Source organism: Melanaphis sacchari, unplaced genomic scaffold, assembly GCF_002803265.2.
Source record: "Melanaphis sacchari strain LSU unplaced genomic scaffold, SCAv2.0 Contig1_pilon_pilon, whole genome shotgun sequence".
Lineage (NCBI taxonomy): Eukaryota > Metazoa > Arthropoda > Insecta > Hemiptera > Aphididae > Melanaphis > Melanaphis sacchari.
The window spans coordinates 1,045,256-1,067,442 of record NW_020270976.1 but is presented as its reverse complement, the minus strand read 5'-3'; the positions used below and the strand labels follow the sequence as shown (position 1 = coordinate 1,067,442).

Sequence of the window (22,187 nt, the reverse complement as noted above, 5' to 3'; positions counted from 1 at the left end):
CACTTTAGAACAGTGTAGTCTAACGCGTTTTTAAAATGGTCTATGCATATTTACATATTATAAAGTTAAAAAGTTATAATGATAAAAATGTAATTTTTATTGTAAAATATTAATAAAAGAGGTACGCGTATGAATAATAAGCTTGCGGATTTTATATTTTGTAATTTCCGAGAATGTTCCGAAGAAAAATTGATGTATAATATTATTATTATTATAATATATATATATATATACGCCGATTTTCTTACATAGTTAATACATAATAAAATGTTATAATTTTTCCTGTCGTTTAGATGGCCATCGGAAGTGGTTTTAGATGCGCTATCGAGCTCATCCTTCTCACTTGTCTGACCGGGCCTTTGCCTACTCCGGTCAAGTTGCGTTCGATGTCCTCGAGACTCTTGCCCTGGGTCTCGGGTACGCAAAATATGATGAATACCAGACCCATCAGACATATGCCTCCAAACATCCAAAAGGTGCCGTCTGTGCCGAAGACCCGCAATAAGTCGGAGAACGTCTTGGTGACTACGAATGTGCAAGCCCAGTTGAAAGCCGTTGCCAATGAAGCAGCAGTGCCCCGGATTTTGGCTAAAATTAGAACATGGTTTGATTGGTTAGATCATTATATACACATAAACATTATAATATAATATCGCGTTCATGCTTCATCGAGTTATTATTATTAATTTTTCATATTTACCTGGCAAAATTTCACCCATCATCAGCCATGGAATTGGCCCGAAGCCAATAGCAAACCCGATGATGAAAAATACGAAACTGACCAAAGGCAACCATCCGTACTGAGACACGTCGTAACCACTGTTTTTGTAGTTGAAAAATGTTCCGAGAGTAATGAGCGTGATCGCCATCGTAGCGCTGGACGCGTATAGTAAGATCTTGCGACCGAGCTTGTCGATGAGACCGGTTGCAATGAAAGTAGACATGAAATTGACGATACCCACAATGATGGTGCATAAGTTTTCGTCGATGGTGCTTCCCGCTTCCTAAATAATAACAATAAAAACAATTAGTCAACATTTTTTTGGACGTGATAAATTAAAATCTTTCTTTAATTTTTTTCATAACGAATTAAATGTCAAAATATTTATATAATATTTACCTTAAAAATTTTGACGGTGTAAAAAATGACAGCATTGATTCCGCTAAGCTGTTGGAACAACATGAGTCCCATAGATATAAGCAAGGGTTTCGAGTACATCTTGGAGAATAAACTTAGATATCCGGGCATTTCTTCGTTTTTGCCCATGTGATTAGCTTTTTCGATCTCACTGAATTCTTGTGTTACGTCCGCGTCCTTTCCCCGCAGCCACTGAAGAGCTTTCTTCGCTTTCTTGCTTTTGTCTGTACACACAAATAGAACAAGGTTATTTAAGTATACGATTTTAGTTTAAGAAAAATCACATTTAGAATAACTTACTTCTGCTTATGTACCATTGCGGGGTTTCGGGGATGAGGAACATGCACACCAAAAACGGTATAGGGATACAAGCACCGAGGATAGCAAGCATCTGCCAATTAAGGTATTTGCCAGCAATAAAACACAACAAAATTCCGCTGTTGCCGAGGGTGGTGGGCAAAAGACCCAACGTTCCCCTGACTTGAGGTTGTACTGTTTCTCCTAAGTATACGGGAAGACCTAATGAAGCCACTCCTACACAAAATCCGGCTATAGCCCGACCAGCCATTACCATTTGCACGTTAACAGCCATCGCTATCAGAATAAAGGCTGAAAATAAAAAAAAATTCAATAAACGTTAACATTACTATAAGATGGGAGTATTAAATAAGATATTTGTTTTATATTGTATAATAAAGAGGAAATTGACAAGTACACAGATTAAGATGTGCATTAGTAATATGCACATAAATCAAAAACTAGGTTAATACTGATGAAAAAAAAAAAAAAAAAACACAAGTAGGTACTAGACCTAGACCTAAATACCATATTCATTACGAAATAAATTTTTTCGATTATCGAATTTAAGCAGAGTTTATTACTGTTTAGTGTTTACTTACAAATAATAAAAGGTATCCCGGTAGCAAGTATCGTGGTTTTTCTACCGATGGATTCGATAAGGGGCCCGCCGGCCATGCCACCGATTAGTGCTGCCAGTGGCATAAGACTGCCGATCCATGAACCCTGTAATACAAATTTGAGCAATTAATATATTAGTAACACGCATTTCAGATATCGACGAAAATGGGTACTTACTTCTTCTTCGGATACAGTCAGCGGACTGCCCGGTCTGTTCATAGACGGTAAGGCTGGTGATGTGTAGGCGGACGCGAATCCAACTACCATTGAGCATAATGATACTGTTAACGAAGCAAGGATCTGTATGAACAAACGAGTAATATTTACAAGTTAGACCAAGTCAAAAATATTGAATTTGTTATAAGGCATAAAACTACGTCAAACGAATGACTAAAAATTACTATGCCTACTATAAGCTCTAAAAATCATAAACACATCGTGCAAATATGTTTGTATTTCGTTTTATCAGTTTTCCAAACATTTTGTAATATGCAAATATGTCTAGCCGTTATTTACTATTTAGTCCTTTCTCAAATAAATACGGGCGTCCCCTTCCCACATCCCCAATGACAATATACTTTATCATCGATAAATTATCAATCGTAATGGATTAACTCTGGATATTTTCAATCATATTTTTAAGTAGGTACGTATTATTTTCATTTGCACTAAATCACATAACTATATTATCTCTCGTTGTGAATTCAATGATTATATATTATTATATACCTGTGTATATTTTCAAGTACAAAAACGTTCAAGTATACATAAAAAAAAAAAAAAAAAATAATAAACGTACACAAATAATGTAACGTTTATTTTTACAATACGTGTAGATTACGTATCGTTTTAAATAGTAAAACGTCGATAGACAAGGTTATTGTGTGGTGGATGAAAATATTCGTTGCAAATATAGAGCTCTAGCTGCTGGCTATAGCGATAGCACTGCTTGCAGATTTCGTTATACAAAATACGTTTCGAAGCTTTTTTACTGATGAATTATACACACACACACACACACGCACATACACACACATATATATATTAAAACATAATATAAAATGACAGGTATACGAAAAATATAAAATCTTATTATCAAACGAATGATAATCAAATAATATGATATAATGGTGTATTCTTAGAATGTGTTTTCGATGATAGTCGAATGGGGCGTGCTTATTACAGTCTTTTGTGTAGGCATACATAGAAAATAGAACGGACCAAATCGCGGCGTTTTAATGGCGAATTAGTTGGGTGTTCGTGAACAACGACGGGTCTGACTTAGCTGATATTTCGAGGTCTTGGCCGATGTTCTGGATCTCTCGGACTATTAGGATTCATGTATTATTGTTGTCGCTATGTCTGTAATAATATAACCTCGCGTCTTTCACTAGCCAGCGCAAGACAATCGGACTTTGATTTGAAGAGCGGAAAACACTATATGACATTAAAGTGCTTCGTATATATTCTATAATAATAATGGCCAGACCAATCCGGGTGCCGGAAGCTCAAAACACTATGGAATTTACGATGGACGGCCTTGCAGTTATTAGGTACTGCAATAATCGTAAAAGTGTACGGCTACAGAGCAGGAGTTCCACGCGTGTTAGCCCTCTGAATTCGTGATCATGGCAGATCACCGAATCGAGTGTGCTCGGGAGACTCTCAACAATAGGTGTCAGATAAAACGTATCGTTAGAATAGTATTATTAAAGTCGTATTATACTGGCCTCGGTATTGGCTTCGAGTCAAAACACGAATTGTTCTTTTAGTTTTAGGCGCAAAAAATCTACCGTACACGAGCATATAGAATTATATAGGTATAGCTAGTTGGAAAATATGAATAAAAGGATACTCTTAAAACGTTTTAATTAATTCGTTAAAATAAAATAATACAATGGCAAGTTATTCAAAACGCGTGCGATATGGTTTAATACCATGTTACTTTATACAAGGCGCGTTATACTTATTAAATTCTTTACCGACATAAAAATGTTTATGATCTTCGACCGTCAATAAAGAATTTTACTCATCTCTTGTATAATATTATACCTATACCGTCGAAACGATCGTTTTTATTTTTTTCCGCTATACGAGCTTATAAAGTAATATAATATTATTTTTTATTGTATTCATATATATATAAATATATATACATATAAAGAGAGAGAGAAAGAGAGAGAGATTATCTTTTTCGAATGAGCCGTGGATCAGTTGTTATTTTAAAATTAAAACATAAACATTCGTATACCAAAATATAAGTTCTACGTACGCCTGGATTATATTAAAAGCATATTGATGTTTATTCAAAAATCGAAAAAATCGAAATCGAAGTCTATTTAATGATAAATCAAACTTTGTTGTTGTTCATGTGCATACAGTAAAGATATTCGCCTCTTTACATTTACTCGGCGTGAAACGAACACAGAATGTAGAAGAATAGCCATACGCATATTATAATGATACCTATATCAAATGTTTTACTGAAACACCCATATGGAGATTTTGACATTAAGCCGCCGATTATGTTTGTTTTCGTTGAGTGTTAATGATGGCCAGAAGGATAACTATATGTATACCTGCTCCTAAAATATAATACTATATTGTTTTCGACGAATGAAACCGATACGATAATATTTTCATTAGTCTCACACTTATGCACGCGTGGACCTATACATTAATTAAATTTTCCCTTTCATCAAAGTTTGTTTTTGCATTGTTGACGTCCACTCTAAGTCTATAATACTTACATAACATAATATTATGTCGTACCTGTAGGTGGGTGTATTATTGCGGTTGGCATTCATAACGTATACTCTTTTGGCTAAAGAGTACGTACGATGTACCTACATTTAATTTAAACACATAATATATATTATTCTACATAGGACGTTATTGAAACCAATTGTATTCAACTGTGATTCCTAAACCGCCCTTCGACACGTCTCCTCTGAAGGTCTCGACGATGCCAAAACGACTTTTATTGAAGATAGATCATGACGATATATTCGGTCGTGCGCGTGCATGTAATTGTAATATATATCTCAATCGTTGGGTTATGATGATGAACGCGTTAATTAATTAATAATAATTAACAATTCGATCGATAGCGTATGCACACCGAGAGGATTTATCGACCTCGATGCGTACGATGGCGACTACGAAATAATAAATATAACGAATCGTAAAATAAAAAAAAAAACGTAAAGAAAAATGCTCATTTGGATCTCGAGCCTCTGCGAAATACGGTTCAAATGTATGGAAGCTTCAGGTGTTATAAATAAATATATTACAATTCATAACAGGTACACATATAGTTTTGCTGGCATTGAATTGTTATTGTGATGGTCAGCGGCGGTGATGAAAAGAACCGAATGACGAACTAATACGTCGTTTCGGACTTGGGGGCGTCCATTATTGTAATAATGGATATTGTAGAATTTACGATATAATGAAACGGACGCGCAAAATCCACCGAAGACGTCATACTTGAACATTATAGAACGTATCCACAAAGGTGTAAACACATGAAAATCAAATTCACTCCGTCCACGCTCGGCCGTGTCCGACTATAATAATATTGCGATTGCGATGTGTGACGAGGTATAGCCGAGACTTTAGAGACATTCGTTAGACAATTGTTTATAATATTTTGTTCGTTATAGAAGAGAGTTTTTCGTATGTCATTATTGTTTATATAATAAAAATTGTGGGCGTCGGGAATCCGTTTTTTTTTTGTTTTTACCGGAACAATACTGATTGCGAACGAAACGAATAACGACGGGTGAAAAATAGTATCGCAAACATAACGCGCATATAGTATATAAGACACATATTTTATATTATAAACTCGTACACAGGTAGGTATTAGCTAAAATATAAGTTTGAACTAGTGCGACGCTGTCACAATAGAATAATTAAATCGGTCAAATTTCCGCAACATATAGGTAGGTAGTTGTTGTCTAACGTATAGTGAATATTCATAAAAAAACTGATCGAAAAACAGTGTGGTAGGGTGGAAATTTGAGAGGGATGAAGCGTATTGGAGACGGTTCAATTTTTCGAATGATCGATTTGAATCGTTAAAAAAACAATACTTATTCGAGCGATACGATTATAAATTTTAAATTATTTCCATATTACATTATGAGTGTACACTATAGGTACCTATTTGACATCACGTCGCGTATCTTGGTCCATCAACACTACTTTAACTAGGTACTTGTTATTGAGTCTAGCTCGACGCGGTTATTAAATTTAACTCGGTTAACAATTTTAAAAATAAACAGCACATAACAAAGTAGTTAGATTCGGCTTTGTCTCTGTTTTTCATGCGACACGTCCGACATTTTAAACATACGATACGTGATAAAAAAAATAAAAAAAACTGAATGAATGAATCGTATTATATTATGTAGAGACAGGTAACTAACTTTGGGCAACATTAAATTCAAATACCTATCTATATCTTAATAATCTACACTTTACTTCAGACTTATATTAATCTCTACGGCAAATGATGTATGATTTTGAATTGAAAAAAAAACGGAAAATTTCCTCGGGAATAACTCTTCATCGCCCTGATCGGTACCTATACTGCCGACAGTTCCGTTTTCACGCGACCGCGGGATACGCGTCGCGCACGCTGCAGGGTGTACCGGCATCGACCAAAAAAGGTATGAACTCACCCTCTACCAGCTGAGTAAACCCACCGCCGTTATTCGGTCACACTGCTGCGGGAAAGCGCATTACGAATCGCGTAAATATATTTTACACGATCCCCTGCACAGCGTCGAAAACAACAGTACGAAACCGACGAGGGGGCAGAGATACGAATATAATATATATTTTAGTATAGCACACACGTTGGCTGTATTATACACGCTATTTATATATATACACATATACATATAAGTTGTAAGTATGCGAACTAGTACGGAGAAAATCGTAGTTCGTACATTTATAGGACCCGCGGCGAAGAGCTTTAAAATTTCCGATACATATATCATACACGTTTGTTGTGGTTGCTGTCCTATAGCACTAACTGCGGCCTATCCGAAAATTTAATAAAATTTAAAGTTTACGTTATAAGTATTCCGCCAATACAAAGTATAAATTTTCCTACTCTAAAACAATATATTACGTAGCAAAAATATATTTGTTTTTGTCAATTTATTAACGATAATAATATATATTATAAATTTTATTTTATTGTATAACGACCACGTAGTTAAGATATTTTTGGTCTAATATTTTCCAAATCGCATGAGACATAATTAAGCATAATATCATTAAAAACGTTTACGACTTTGCCTTCTATTTATTTGAAAATGTTTTTGTCTGTAATCATTATTAATATACCTATCAACTATAGTACGTCTATATTACGATGAATTGTGATTTTTTGTATTCGCTTTTTTTCCAAAATTTTTGAAAAAATAATTTTCCATTTTTAAATTCTAAACTAAATTATTAACGACAATACTTTTTTATAATTAAAAATGTTGTTATGATATAAATCGCAGTTATTATAGATAGTCCACACAACACCATTAAGGATAGTAATAATAATTGCAGTTTCAACCTTTCGGCCGGACATAATAATATTGTACTATGTATAATATCGTCTAATAATCCGGAGGCGACGAAATTCGTTCGCATAACCGGAATAAACGCGTTTAATCTGCGAGCTGGCGACCGAGCTCAAATTTCATAGCCGCGCGTACGTTGTTATAATATTATGTTATAAGTTATAATAATGTTGCCTACAGTTAGTCGTCATCACTATCGCACCCATAAAATCGCGAAATATTTTCCGAGACTCGTTTTTCAGTCATGTACCTGCGAATAACGCGTACGATTCATTATTTTAGACATTGCACGCATAGGTTTTAGGTCTAGTTAGCGATTATTATTATATTGTTGTTTGTTATAAAACTGTTATTATTATCTTGTATCATAAAATGCGTACTAACGTATCATACACACCAGACATATTATATTATAGAATATTATACTGAATATAGGTACATTTTTATTATTGTATAGTTGTTTTTACTCGGAGCGGCAGGGATGGGGCCAGTTTTCGACTAAAACACGTTTGGATACCATTGCATAATATTAATATGTATAGGTAGGTTTTGCGTATGGAAACACGTAAAAAACACTCTATTCTCAATAGTTATAAATAATAATAGTAATAGTAATAATAATAATTACTGTTAATAATCACTCTCCAAATCTATACGTATAAGTCGTATAACGTGTTATCCACTAGCTATACGCATACCGATCTATTGTACAGTCTGCTTCGTGTAATGATTATAAACAATAATAATAAAACGACGAACGTAAAATGGTTAAACGAATCGAGTCTCAAAACTTAGAACGGAAACGATAATAAACGCCCTGTATAATATGTTACATATTTTATTGATATTGTCGGCGTACAAACATATTTATATTTTAGTATGATGTACGTATAGGTGTAGACACGAGTTCAACGGAATCGTTCGATTGCACAGAAAAACAACAATATATCGTTACATGGGTGGGTAGACATTAGAAATTAGACATTAATATGTGAGCTATAAGGTCGATAAATTTCGAGTCGATGTAGTGAGTTTCCAGAAAATAAAAACTATACGATTCGGCTACTATAAAACGCAATATTGTAATAAAATCTCATCAAGAGTAGAGGGCTGGACATGCTTACGCGTTTTCTATTTATTTGAGTTCGAAATGCCAGAAAAATACACCTAAATCGATCTAAATAGCAACAAAAAAAACAACGAAACGTTGTTTTTATTTTATATAATACAAACAAAAATTGCGTGCCAACGACGATACCGACATCTGGTGTTTTTAAAAATACCATTTTCTATCTGCTACATTCGACGTCTTTTCAAACCAGAACAAACAGTAATTATTTTTTAATGGTGAAGTGATGTGATTTTTTTTCGGTTTTCGGATTTTTGAATTGTATGGAACCGCAAACGACGAATCTGCAAGGCGAGACACCAACTACCCACATCAATAAAACTTAAGTAACGAAAAATGTGGTAAAACCCGACTGTCTGCGGGTATAACTCTACTTAAAACGATACGGTTTTTTCATTATTCGAAAATTTGAAAGACGTCTACACCTAACGCCTTAATTCGAACAAAACAATTATGATAACTTTAGTTGAAAAAACGTCCGTTATACCTGTAGGAAAATATATCAGTGATGTGTCAAAGGACCTTAACACTTCAAATTTTTGAACTGTACACATATACATAATACCACGAATTTCACAATATATTCCATAGTATATTATTTATTTCATTTATCACAGTAAACCACGTTAGTAAATCTGTTTTCACGTGTACGCGAGGAGTATCTATTTGATTATTTTAAGACAACGAAGTATATCTCGAATACGACCAATAACGTTAAGCCAATCAGCCCCCGTTTTAAAGTTTAGTTATAAGAGTGGCGTGCAAGGGCTCGCGAGTGTTGTTGCTCGCCACCCGCTCCAAACACCCTCCTCCTGATCATTAATGTTTACGATGATTTAAGAACTGTCGCGGACGACAGAACAATGTGCGCGTATACGAGACATCGATATACCGATTAAAGGCACTCGGGATCGGCACAAGACACCGCGGGATATGGGGCGACCGCGTTTAGGACGGGCATGGGCACCTACCATCAAACGCCGCGTTCAACCCTCCCGTGCACCCCGGCCCCGGGGTCAATCGAGACGTTCTAACAACTCTAACACAATCGTAATTATTATCGTTATTGTCACGCTGCCGCGCGGTATACCTGCGAAGCGTTTAATTTCGACTTGGCCTGGTTTTCCTGTCTGACCACCCGTATGTGCCGATGGGTGTCGGTCCTGAGCAAAACCATGGTTTCGGCGCGTCTCGGGGTCGGCGGTGTGCTGGTGCAGACGTCGGGCGCGCGGTACCGGCGGCGGCGGTCGTTGTTGTTGAGCAGCGACGACGAAGACGACGAAGACGGTGCCGGTGAAGCGGTATCGGCGGCGATGTAACAGGTGACGGTCGAGTCGAAGCTGACGACAGCGTGCGAGCGTGTGGTTGTCGTCTTCGCGTTTGGCGCGTGATCAGGTGGCGTGCGTGCGGCGCGCTGCCGTGAGCGTCAATGGTGGGCGCCGCGGTGCCGTCAACGTCCGCCACCCGCCGCCACCGTGAGCAGCGACCGCCGCCGCAGCGGCCGCCTTCGCCGCCGCGGACTCCTCCGCCGCTGTTGCCCTCGACGCCGCGGACTCTTCCGCCGCCGCCTCTGCCGCCTTCACGACGTGACCTCCAGAACGCCGCCACCACCGCGGCCGCGGACCGAGGAGCACCGTCACCATCACCGCCGACACCGCCGCCGTTCGCCCGCCGTAGTGGTGATGCGTCGGATGCGACCTTTCTCCGACATGCGACAATACTGTACGATACGTATCCTCTTCCCGGTGGATACGAAACGAAAACCGCTGCCGGCGCCGCAGCCGCCGCCGACGCCGCCGGAGAGCTAGGCCCGCTTCCGGTATGTTATTCCGGCTATTATGATATTCCCCTATAGAAGCGGCCGAAATCGCCTGTACCTGTTGTTGTTGTCGTCGTCGTTGTTATTATGATTATTATTATTATTATTATTGTTATTAATATTACATGTTCACGCCGACAGTGTGCGACTCGAGGATTCGAGACATTTTACGAGCTCGGGGGGACCAAGGGTGTTCGTGACTTATGTATATGTGCGTATAAAGCACTGTGGTTAAGCACAAAGTTATACTGAACACGACATCAACGACGCCGTATAAAATTTATTTTTAATGGTTTTTTGTGTATAATAAAATAATTAATTACTGCAGCTGCAGCTCCGACTCGGGTTAACACTCAGCGACCGAAAACTAATGCGATAGGACGGGGGAAAAAATCGAATTTCTTAATCACTCATATTATTGACATTCTTGAATAAAATATTATGATAATACGAAATGTAATTCGTGTTAGTCGCGGCATCAAAATAACTAAAATCAAGACTATTTTTTCTTAACTCGGAACGAATTAACTTGGTTAGTCAGAACTAGTTAAAATTTTCATGTCAGACAAAAGGAATATTTCATTTTAAAATATAACTCCCGGAAACATTAACGTCATGAAAAAATTGTAAGGTAAAATTAGTTTTTTTCAATTTGGTGAGTATAGAAAATTACAATAATTGCATCACTATATCTACTGTGTATGATGAAATATATCGAACGATTACCGATTGAAACAATAATTTACTAGTGTATACTTATCCCATTTATTTCAACGCGTTGGTTTTTAAAGTTGTACACACGGGCACTAAATTACAATATTTTTTTAATTAGAAAATTGAGGATATTATTCGAAACATGAGGTGCATTATGTAAAACAGTGTTCAACGACGATATGTAACGACGAATCAGTTTATTTTCCACAAAGTAAAAAGTACGTCTACACGTATATACGCGTAGTTTGGTTTTGAAAAAAAAAAATTAACAAAAATGAACCTATTTACGTTGAACAGTGGTTATAAAGACGGTGTCAATTATATAATAATATATAATATTGAAAAACCGTTTAAAATAAATCGTTAGCGATCGTAAAACGTATTGGAATACGATTTACAATATTATAATTTCGTCTCGGATTTAATTACACATTACTGACGTTGTAAGCCAGCGAGGAACACGAGAAAATCTGAACATAGTATACTGTAAACAGTGTAAACGGTATACAGCCCGAACAATATTTAATTTTTATATTATATTCATGTATATTATATATATAGATACATGAATAAAATAGGTGGATTTTAATACGAGACCGGCAGGTATATTAACTTTATAAACCGTTTTTGCGTCCCGAGGGTGTAACACGCCTTTTGCATACACGACGATTAATTATCGTGTTCATAAAAGTTTTGAGGATTGAGGCTCATATAAGTAATTAAATGGGTGAAATACAAATTCCATTGTTTTACACTTTTAGTGATTATATATGTATATATACAAATTATATAATTATTATATTGTATCAGAGTGCGAAATGTGGAAAACTTTTTATTCCCAATATTTCGTGTACCAAAACTTAGAAAATTCAATGCAATCGATAAACGATAAACGAAATAATAATATCGCGGACTCCGCACGGGCGTATATTTGCAAAACATTTAGTAAAAAAATAGTCCGATTGAGAAGTACGGGGAAGCAATGGTATTTATCAAAATATTTCCTTTCGGTTATTCGCGCCGCGAATTCGTCGGATTTTATTCCACTTTTCTCGCATATTATAATACATAATGCATCCGGTTGAGAATCGTCATCGCCTAAGAGTAACTCCCTAAAAAATACACAGTAAGGACATTAGCGACACTAAATTACTGGCTATTCATAGTGTTAAAATATACCTACTCAAAGAAATTTCAAGGCGACAATACGATACATACGATCCATACAGTTATACAGGTATTCCTTGTGTGTTTATTATTTGTTTGAGAGCCTAGCATAAAATTATTATTCAATATTGTTAACAACTATTAGGTTATTTTTACACATTTATGGTTATTGTTGTTCAGCTGTTGTGATACAGTGTGTCGTTTGTGCCAATTGTTCAGCCCATATACATTATAAATGTGTTTATAATTGTATGATATTAAAAAAATATATATAGACTTTCGGAAGAAAGGTGTAATGATCGAGACTCGGCACCTTTCGTAATATTGACCGGAAAATTTACAAGATAATAAAACGAAAATAAAATATGTGCAAACGGCATACGAAATTATGATCGATATTACTATTGGCAATCCGGATGTTCATTAGTTTTGATACACGCACGTTGTAGTATTAGTACAAGGCGTTACAAGCACGGAGCTTTTGTAATTTAAAATAATAGAAAACGTTTGTTTCGATTTTTTACGGTTTCAAATACTCCGTTTAAACATAACAAGATTCTGGAATCGCGAAAATGAGTTTATCAAAATTTATGTTGCGAAGCTATCTTTGACATTTCAATGACGCTCGGACACAGGTTCCAAAATCAAAGTCACCGCATAAATGTGAATAAACGGCGGCCTCGGTGGTCAGGATTGTCCCAAATGATTCACATTCAGGATGAGTGTGTCCGAAGGTTTATTCGCCGAATTTCCGATATTATAACGAACTATCATTATGCGAGTGCAGACTTCAGTAAGAAGTATACTGTGGGCCAACTAGGAAGCAATAAAAATGTTAATTGTTCCGATCATCTGGACGTGATCAGGGTACGTTGGTGGTCAAGGGAACCCGATTTGTATAATGAAAAAACTTGAGACGCGCTGTAATAGTAAGACAAATTCGAAACGTTGATGAAATTTAAATATCACAATTCGTTAAATAATTCATAGATGTAGTTACAATTGAAAAAATTGCACACCATACAGGCGGGCGGAAATAAAAATTAAGATCTAAAACATTTAGCGTTTCGTAATTAATTTTGTTTTCAATTGTATTTTAAAGATAAAAAATATGTTTTTCCAAATAATCCATAACTAATATATCATATTAATGCATGTCACGTAAAAATCGCGTGTCTAGATTAGAGCGACTTTGCATACTATGTAAGTATTGTAGGTTGAAAAATATAGTATTAAAATTCACGGCCGTTTATGAAATCCAAAGCCTAAATCATTACACTCGAAATCCTCAGATAATATTGTTTAAAAATCGGGTATCGGGTTTTGTAACACTACGTGTAAATCCGTTGTGAAATTATAGGAGAAAAAATAAAAAGTTTTCCTTGTTTTTGGTCAATAAATATATGACTTAGCTGACGACGATTACCGAACGTACCCGAACCAAACTCAGCGAAATAAAATGTCGCCCTTAAAAAGCCTACACAATAGACACATTCGATTTGCACATACCAAATGTATAAAAGCGACTATAACACAATATACGTGTATCATGCGTCTCCGACGCGATCCTTGACCTGATTTAAATACACTTAATTTTTGTCATTTCATTATCACTCTCGATAATAATAAAGCTTGTGGTAATACTGTCGAAAAACTGTACATCGTTACGACTGGAAAACGGCGCCGAGCGCGTAATGCGCAACAAAACGACAGTAAGCCGCACGCACTTGAACGATTGGAATGTTTGCGGTAGATCTAAAACCTTTTCATGAGGATAAGTCTATATCGCCTACGACGATTAGATGTTATTTAACGAATACGCCCTGCAGTGACACATATACATACATGAGGCCGTCGTGGTTGTAGCCGAAACGAATACCCATGGTTGTCCCGAGCTCGAATATAACATTAATTTTATAATATCCACCTAGACATAGACAATGTTTCTTACTTGTTAGAGTTGTAATATTTTATTAACGCCCGTAGAAGCTTTCGCTGTTAGTAGTGACTTTTGTATGCGCAAACAACGCGTCTCACGCCGAATGAAAAATAAAAACGGTTTCTATTTTTCCCGAGCCACCGCCCGTCTAAGCTCGTTCGTATAGCCGACGATTATAATATGACCTGTGCGAACTATTGTAACAATTATTAATATTATAAAACGCGTTGACGGACACGTTGCCGTCACCGAATTTTCAGATCTCTACACGTGCCGCGAAAACGAACCGGAGCAGCGATATCGCGTGCACTCTCCACGCGTCCTGTGAGATGCACTGCGGAGTTGGAGGGTCGTCGGCGCGGTTTGCAGGGCCGATTTCGCGGACGCGTGCGCGGATAACCAAACATCTACCACCTCCCTTAACGGCTACTTCCACCCCAACCGTACCCCTCTATGAAATAACCCCGTCCTCCTCAGTGGAGGTTATTTTACCCTTTCGCCGTCACCGCGAATATTATTTCAACCCCTCCTCCTTCCCCTATTACTTCCATGCCACGCGTTTCGCATTTGTTCGACTTCATAACATCCTCACCCATCGCTCGCGCCAATCTTTACCTACCACCCACCGTCTACTTTTCTGCGTCCATTTTAAAACCGCGCGCGCATCACATCACGGATGACTTGTCTTCATATATACGTGCTTTTGTTGAATCTGCATTACCAAGAGATCGAGCGGGAGACGGGTGTAACTCTCAGCGTTCGATTGAACCTTACGGTGTATATATTAAACGGGTAAAATGTAACACTTGAATCGGGTGTGTTTTATGATCGATTTACGGCGAGGACCCAATCTTGATCGAATGGTTATAATAATGTTTATATATATATATATATATACGGTTCTACGTTGTATGGGCGGGTTTTTCTAGGGTAGGTGTTGTGGCTATTCCTAGTGATTTTTATATGAACGCAGTCGAGCACTCGAAAAGTTGGACAGTATTATAAACGGGGTTCGTTTGATTGATGGGATTTAATTATTTTTTTAAAAAAATACGCCTTGTCAACACCGTTAACAAATATAAAATACACTCACGTAATATCGTATTGCAGGCGTACGTATGGTACATATATGTACGTATTAGTCAGTCGGACGTATACGAAAATCCGATTAGACCCTTAGACAATACACGGTCGTAAATAGGATTTCATAAGTCAGAAAATGGTCTCGCTACATCATAATTGATGAGAAGACGATATTTTTTTATAAAAAATGTCATCGTTAAACTTTAAGAATATCATTGGCGTAGAGCAATTGAATAAAACATTTATCAAACATCCGTAAGGCCGGGTTGGAGACGATAATCCATTAAGGTAGTCTAAAAAAAATATCTCTTGGAATTATAATTTATTTAATTAAACTAGAAACGTAAACGGGCCGAGGCCACTTCCAGTACGTGCGCATAAAAACGCATTCGAGGTTTTTGTGTGACACATGGTTTTAAGCAAATTCCCCGACAGTCATTAATAATATTAATAACATTATCGATTGCGCTACTCAACCGGTTACAGTTAAGTTTCGTTTTACGCCAATATTGTTCGTTTTACACCCTTTGAAGTACACATGCCGGAGCCATATACATGGGGAGTGATGAGAGATTATAACCTAACTTGGAGTGCCAAAATATTTGAATAAAAATCTTATATTATTTTCATTCAGTATAAATTAACATTCTATATAGTTAAAAGTAAAACACAATAAGGATTATTACGCATGATTTAAAAAAAAAAAAAAAAAATCACTTAAAAACTTTACCAAATGATTTTTGTTGCTAATTTTTTTATTTGAATATTTCGAGAAAAAGAAACTTAATTGTTTAACGATTTCAATTTGTTATTGTTGTTGGAATAAAACATAACGAGTTGAAAAATGTGTCTTGGTAATTTCAAATATTCCATAATATTTAACCTTTCCGTCAACCGTAAACGGAACAAATCTGATACAATTTTAATATTTAGGGACGCTAACGGGATTACGGATTTTACATCTAACGACCGGAAATCGCCATTAGGCCTAAGACCGATTCATCAAACGAAATACATAAACCTAAGCACAACGCAATTGATTGGTACCGCCCGCACAATACACTCAATCACGTACGTTAATGTTATGTTGTTTGCCTATACCGAGATTGAAACGGCGCGTAATGTGGTGAAATCCGAGTAAAATCCAAGACTAAGCACGGTAGAAAAGACCCCAAGACGAAAACAAAATAATAATCATAACATAAAATGTTCCTAATTACGCAAATTTGTGAATAGTTAGAACGGGCATAGAAAAATAAAATAAGTTTTATTACTTGGCCCGGTAATTTATTACAAAAATAATTACACTAACGTTATGGAAATTACAATGGATAATGTATTGCTTATTATTATGCCCAATTTTTGTGTGACAATGACATTTGGTAAAAACGGATAATACATATTCATGAACCAAAGTTATGATAATATGTGCGCAACAAACAATAATTACTTTGTTATGAATAAGAAAACTGCAAGATAAGATCAAGAACACAGCGGCAACGTGATGCGAGAAAGTACAAATTGAACGATTATGTTACAAACCTACTATCAAATTATACTTCCACATTCACTCGTGTTAAGAGCTATTATTTATTTTTAATAAAAGTTTCTAGTAGATTTCCAATAACAAGTCAAGAAAATATGTTGTTGATTGAAGTGTATAGTATGACGAACTATAAGATTCGAATAAAAACCGTTTAAAAAGATCTATTTCTAGATTGAAACACATTGTGCAGAAGTCAACGTACTATGACGTTAGACGTGATTACGTGAAACCATTAAAAGAATAAAAATAATCATATAATAAAAAAAAAAATAAAATAAAATAAAATAAAATGAAATTGACAACATTTAGAATAGTTTTCATATTAGGTATTAAATCGTTTCAAGCATTATTATTAGTTGCTGAAGTTTAGAGTACGTATATACTTTGATCAAAATTTAAAAAATAATACAATCTATAAAACAAAATGTAATTTTTAACAATTGAAATATTTAATAAATTAAATATTTATAAGAAAGTTGGTTTTTTTTCAAAAAACCATTGTTATAATTACTATCTATTTATTAAAGCTTTAAACAAAATCATTCAATTAATCGTTATTTCTCGTACACTGATTACTAGGCGCTTAATTTTCTTTATTTTCAGTCTTCACAAATATTAGTCATATCAAAAATTTATAAAGATAAGTATTAGTATTATAAATGGTAAATGTATTATTTTGTTTTATGATAAAAAGGAATTTGTAATATTAATGTATATAAGTGTACTGTCCGTACGTAACTGTGTAAGCCCGTTATCCATATTTCGTGTCTTCGTGTCAACCTAATATATTATTACAGTTATTGTAAATTCTATGTATGTGATATTTTACTCGCCATACATATTAGCTAAAATATTTTGTAAAACGTTGTAACCAATGTTTCAGTAAATTTCAATGTTTATACTTTTAAATTTTAATCATAACTTATATAACTAATATATTTGTCTTATGTAGGTACCTCTCAAAAAACTAATGTTGAGCAGTTTCATTGTATTCTTGAATAAATAAACATAAATAATTAAAAAGTTTGTAACTTTAAATGTAACTATTGTATTGTAACAATAATTTGTAACCAAGTTGAAAATCTCCAACGTATCTTGAAATACAAATACACAATTTCAATGTAACTAGCAATCCGATACATCTAATTGAGTAAATTATCTGAATGTGTAAACATAGAATCCAAACACTCAAATTCAGTAAATCTGTTTGAAAATTGACAACACGAATTCAAAATAAAAATAAAATAACCACGAGTCACGTTTCATGGTACCTATACCAATAAAAACCACTATAATTAATATCAAAACCGATTATTTTCAAGTGAAATTAGGACTAAATCCCATGTCTTTATGGTATATATTGTTTTCAACTTAATACTTAGCTTATTAAATTCCCAAAAAATATGCAACGCATTCAATTAGTCTATTAAAATAAAATGTATTTAAAATGTTTTTCAAGTATAGACTAACGATGACACCTCATAATATTATTTAAGTCAAAATGTTTATTTAAATAATATTAACTATGAAAATGATATTGTGAATGTATAAAGTCAAGGAAATATATTCATTTTTGGACGGAAGTTATTGCACAATCAATTTATAGAGTCGAAGACGTTACATTTGCAATGAATTAATTGAATTTGTCATTGTCTATATGGTTCTACATAGTACATTTCTCTTAATTTTAGAGAACCATCGAATTGGTTTTCATAAAATGTACCGTCTTATATAATATTTTATTAACACAATACTTCTCGCTCTGTAGTCCCGCAGAATCTGTAAAAATATTTACTGAATGTCATATTTTATTTATCGTATTGGCGACGAAAAATATCGTTTTTCAAACACTGTTGTTTGCTCAAAAGTAGTGCGAATATGTCAGTTTCGAATTCGCGCAGACAACCGTCGAATAAAAACGTGACACAATTCGAAGAATAACACGAGCCGATAAAAAACGTGCAGGTTTTTTGACACGAAACAGACCACTACGATAACGAGTTCCGTGTGGATCATGCGGTGGTCAATTCTAAAAGCGTTCGCTGCTGTCTATATGTAGTTTAGTTTGACTCCTACATCAAAGAGATAAATATAATTGTTCGAATTGCAAATTAATTTACACTGTAAAGGTTCAACGAGAAAAATGCACTTGTGGTTTGATTGGGGGAGGGAGAAGATTTTATTTCGGCAATAATATTATATTAACGCATATTTGCGTTTTTAATATTATTAGAACTATAAAAGATACGATAATTAATTATTATACTATTTAATCTTTATTATGATCTAAACTTATGTTTTTTAACCACTACAAACTAATTTTTACTATAATATTGAATGTTGATTTATTCATTTTTAATTATTTTTTAGTTATGCACTGATTACCAGTAATACTTATTAAAATTTAATTAGCAATATAGTTTATTATTCTTTGTTGAATTTGTTATTCTCGTTTAACGTTATCGGCATATATACATTTAATTGTTATTGTCAAATAAATTTTACATTTAACAGGAGGAGTGTCAAAAAAAAAAATAAATAAATAAATAAAAAATAGCACCAGGGAACGAAAATACTAAATACATATGTAACATCTCATGTGTATACAGTATCAAAACATTAGTAAATAAATTATTGTAATACGCGTTTACATTAAAACATTACGATTTTAAAGGGATATCATGCTAGTCTTTATCACAACAAGTATAATAATAAAGTTATTAAAAAATATATGCATAATAATATTATGTTTTATTGCGGCATGTAGACGCAATTGTTGATCACCAATATTTTACTATATATATACGAATTTAAATTAGCACACGGTCATCGGTATGCCTTGATTTTCACACCAAAGTTCTCATTAAATTGTTTCAAATTTCTTTTTCTTTTTTTTGAGTTAACATATGATATAATTATAATTTATAGTAATAGTACGCAAACGTATTTTTTAAACTATCCACTGCATATTTATTTCGAACAAATATGGTTGATTTAAATACATATTAATTTAATATTTACATTATAATATATATATTATATATTATATATAAATGAGTATCGATGCAATCGCAATTCGTGAAACATGAAGTATATATATATAAAGGTTAAATATTTAAAATTATATATATATTATTCATAATTTGTATCGAAGAAGTGACTATAAATGAGTTATGAATGACCGAAACGAATAATCAAAATTAATTGTTTATTACAAAAATAGTTCAATGATTAAATCTTGAGCACATTTTTACGATATTTTTTCATTTAGTTTTTTTTCCTTTGTTTAAATTTATTAGATACGTGTCAGGAGTAACAACACATAAATATTTGTCGTATATCGTCATGTAGTTTAAAACATGATCAATATACAATTTAAAAAAAAAAATTATTTCTTCAATGATATTGAATATCATGTTACACCCTTCAGTTGATTATCGTTATCGCGCAAAATAATAAAATTACTGAAAACTGTTACTTAATCAACAATAAAAAAATAAGATATTTAGCGTCAACAATAATGCAATCTGAGTATTACAATGTATATATATATATATGATTATCAAAGTATCAAACCAATGAAAATTCGAAAAGATTTCAATGATTTAGTTTTTCCTCGACAAAGTATTATTTTTTTTTTTTAACAGTGCTAATAAACGAGACAACGAGACACTAAATAAAATATAGCAGAGGTCACCAAATGTCACGAACTTTATTTGGCTCACCAACAGGAAACCTATCTTTTAATATGGTTTTCATTAGTTGAAATACATTTTTTATTTTTCCTTGGATAAGGTTAGGTTTCTAGCCTTTACTTTCTTTGTTTTAATATATAAATTGAATTTTATAAAAACATAAAAAAACTAAATGAATTCCTAACGTGGCACTCCGCGAAAACATTAATCGGTGACTCCTGAATAATAGTTTAGATACGGAGATATATTATTAGACACCTACTTATTTCTAAAAGATTATTTTCAAAAAAAACAAGACTACAGACATAATAAAACAATTTAATCTTTAAATTATTTTTTACAAGAATTTAATTGCTGTTTTTGTTTATTGTTTTTCAACAGCATAGGAACAAAACAATTTTATTGTTCAAGTTACATACTATATCTACGTATGGCGTTTTTGAAAAACATTGATCAATTATAAAAGCAGCGTACATATTATGGAATATCTAATATCTATCAATTAATATAGATTATATCATTATTATTTGAGAAAAACATATTATTTACTTTGATGGCGAACGAAAAAAGAAAAAATGGTCTTATTTTTTGAATTACCTACCGGCAAAGGGTCAATTATAAGATCAAGGTCGATCCCTCTACAACTGTAGGCTTCAACTGCAATATGCGACAATGTGTATACATGTTTAGCACGTTTACTGGCGTATTGATAGTCCGACCAATTGATGTTGTCTGCCGGTCGACCTTTGGCTCAAATTTCTTTATATTATGTGAGCGTGTTTACGTGTATGGCATTATCATTTTTTTTCCTTAATTATAAACCACTATAGAGTTCTTTAATTTATATTCCAACATTTTCACATCACGTATATACTATCATCCAAACCTTGTCACCCACGAAAATTTACATTCCCATCATGCGACTGTATTATAATATTAAACTATAAAACACCTCTAGTAACGTATATACACATTAACGAATTTTCCAATAATTACTGTATAGACACACTATGTTTATGATTGATTAATCTATAGTAAGTGTATTCCAAGGCTACAATCCTTCCCGCATCAATGGCTTGTTTTAATATGCGAGGCGTGTACTCGAGCAATCATCGCGCCTGAAAGGTAGGCAAACAAACGGTTGACTACGTACGACTATGCTGCGTACTTCGAACAATTCAAGGAAATACGATTTCATTTTGTGTCAAATATTTATAATCGTACCTACTAATATATTATATTTATATTATTGTTGTAAATCTAACGAAACTTTGATTACAACGAAGATGGTTTGTATTTAAAAACAAAGTACGTAATAAAATATAATATTAAAACATCTACAGGATGAATACTAAAAACAAACATTGTTATCAAATTTTATCAAGTGAGAATGCTCCAATATTAATATTCTATATTATGAACAAAAAAAAAAAAAAACATTAAAGCTT

At 34.0% G+C, this 22,187-nt stretch overlaps 1 protein-coding gene across 6 annotated transcripts in view; it reads right to left on the bottom strand.

Moving 5' to 3' along the window:
* Positions 1–208: 208 nt before the first annotated feature.
* Positions 209–22,187, bottom strand: part of LOC112593296 (facilitated trehalose transporter Tret1-like) — a 51,579-nt gene continuing 29,600 nt past the window's right edge. For 5 of the 6 annotated variants that reach the window (XM_025337671.1, XM_025337669.1, XM_025337672.1 and 2 more), the window contains 6 exons: positions 2,234–2,356; positions 2,038–2,161; positions 1,439–1,747; positions 1,121–1,362; positions 701–1,004; positions 209–588 (listed from right to left, as the gene is read on the bottom strand). In XM_025337671.1, the coding sequence (XP_025193456.1) occupies positions 290–588; positions 701–1,004; positions 1,121–1,362; positions 1,439–1,747; positions 2,038–2,161; positions 2,234–2,356 (1,401 nt within the window). In that variant the 3' untranslated portion in view covers positions 209–289. Of the gene's footprint in view, positions 589–700; positions 1,005–1,120; positions 1,363–1,438; positions 1,748–2,037; positions 2,162–2,233; positions 2,357–9,866; positions 10,148–22,187 lie in introns of those variants that run through there. The other variant, XM_025337674.1, reaches the window with a different exon arrangement.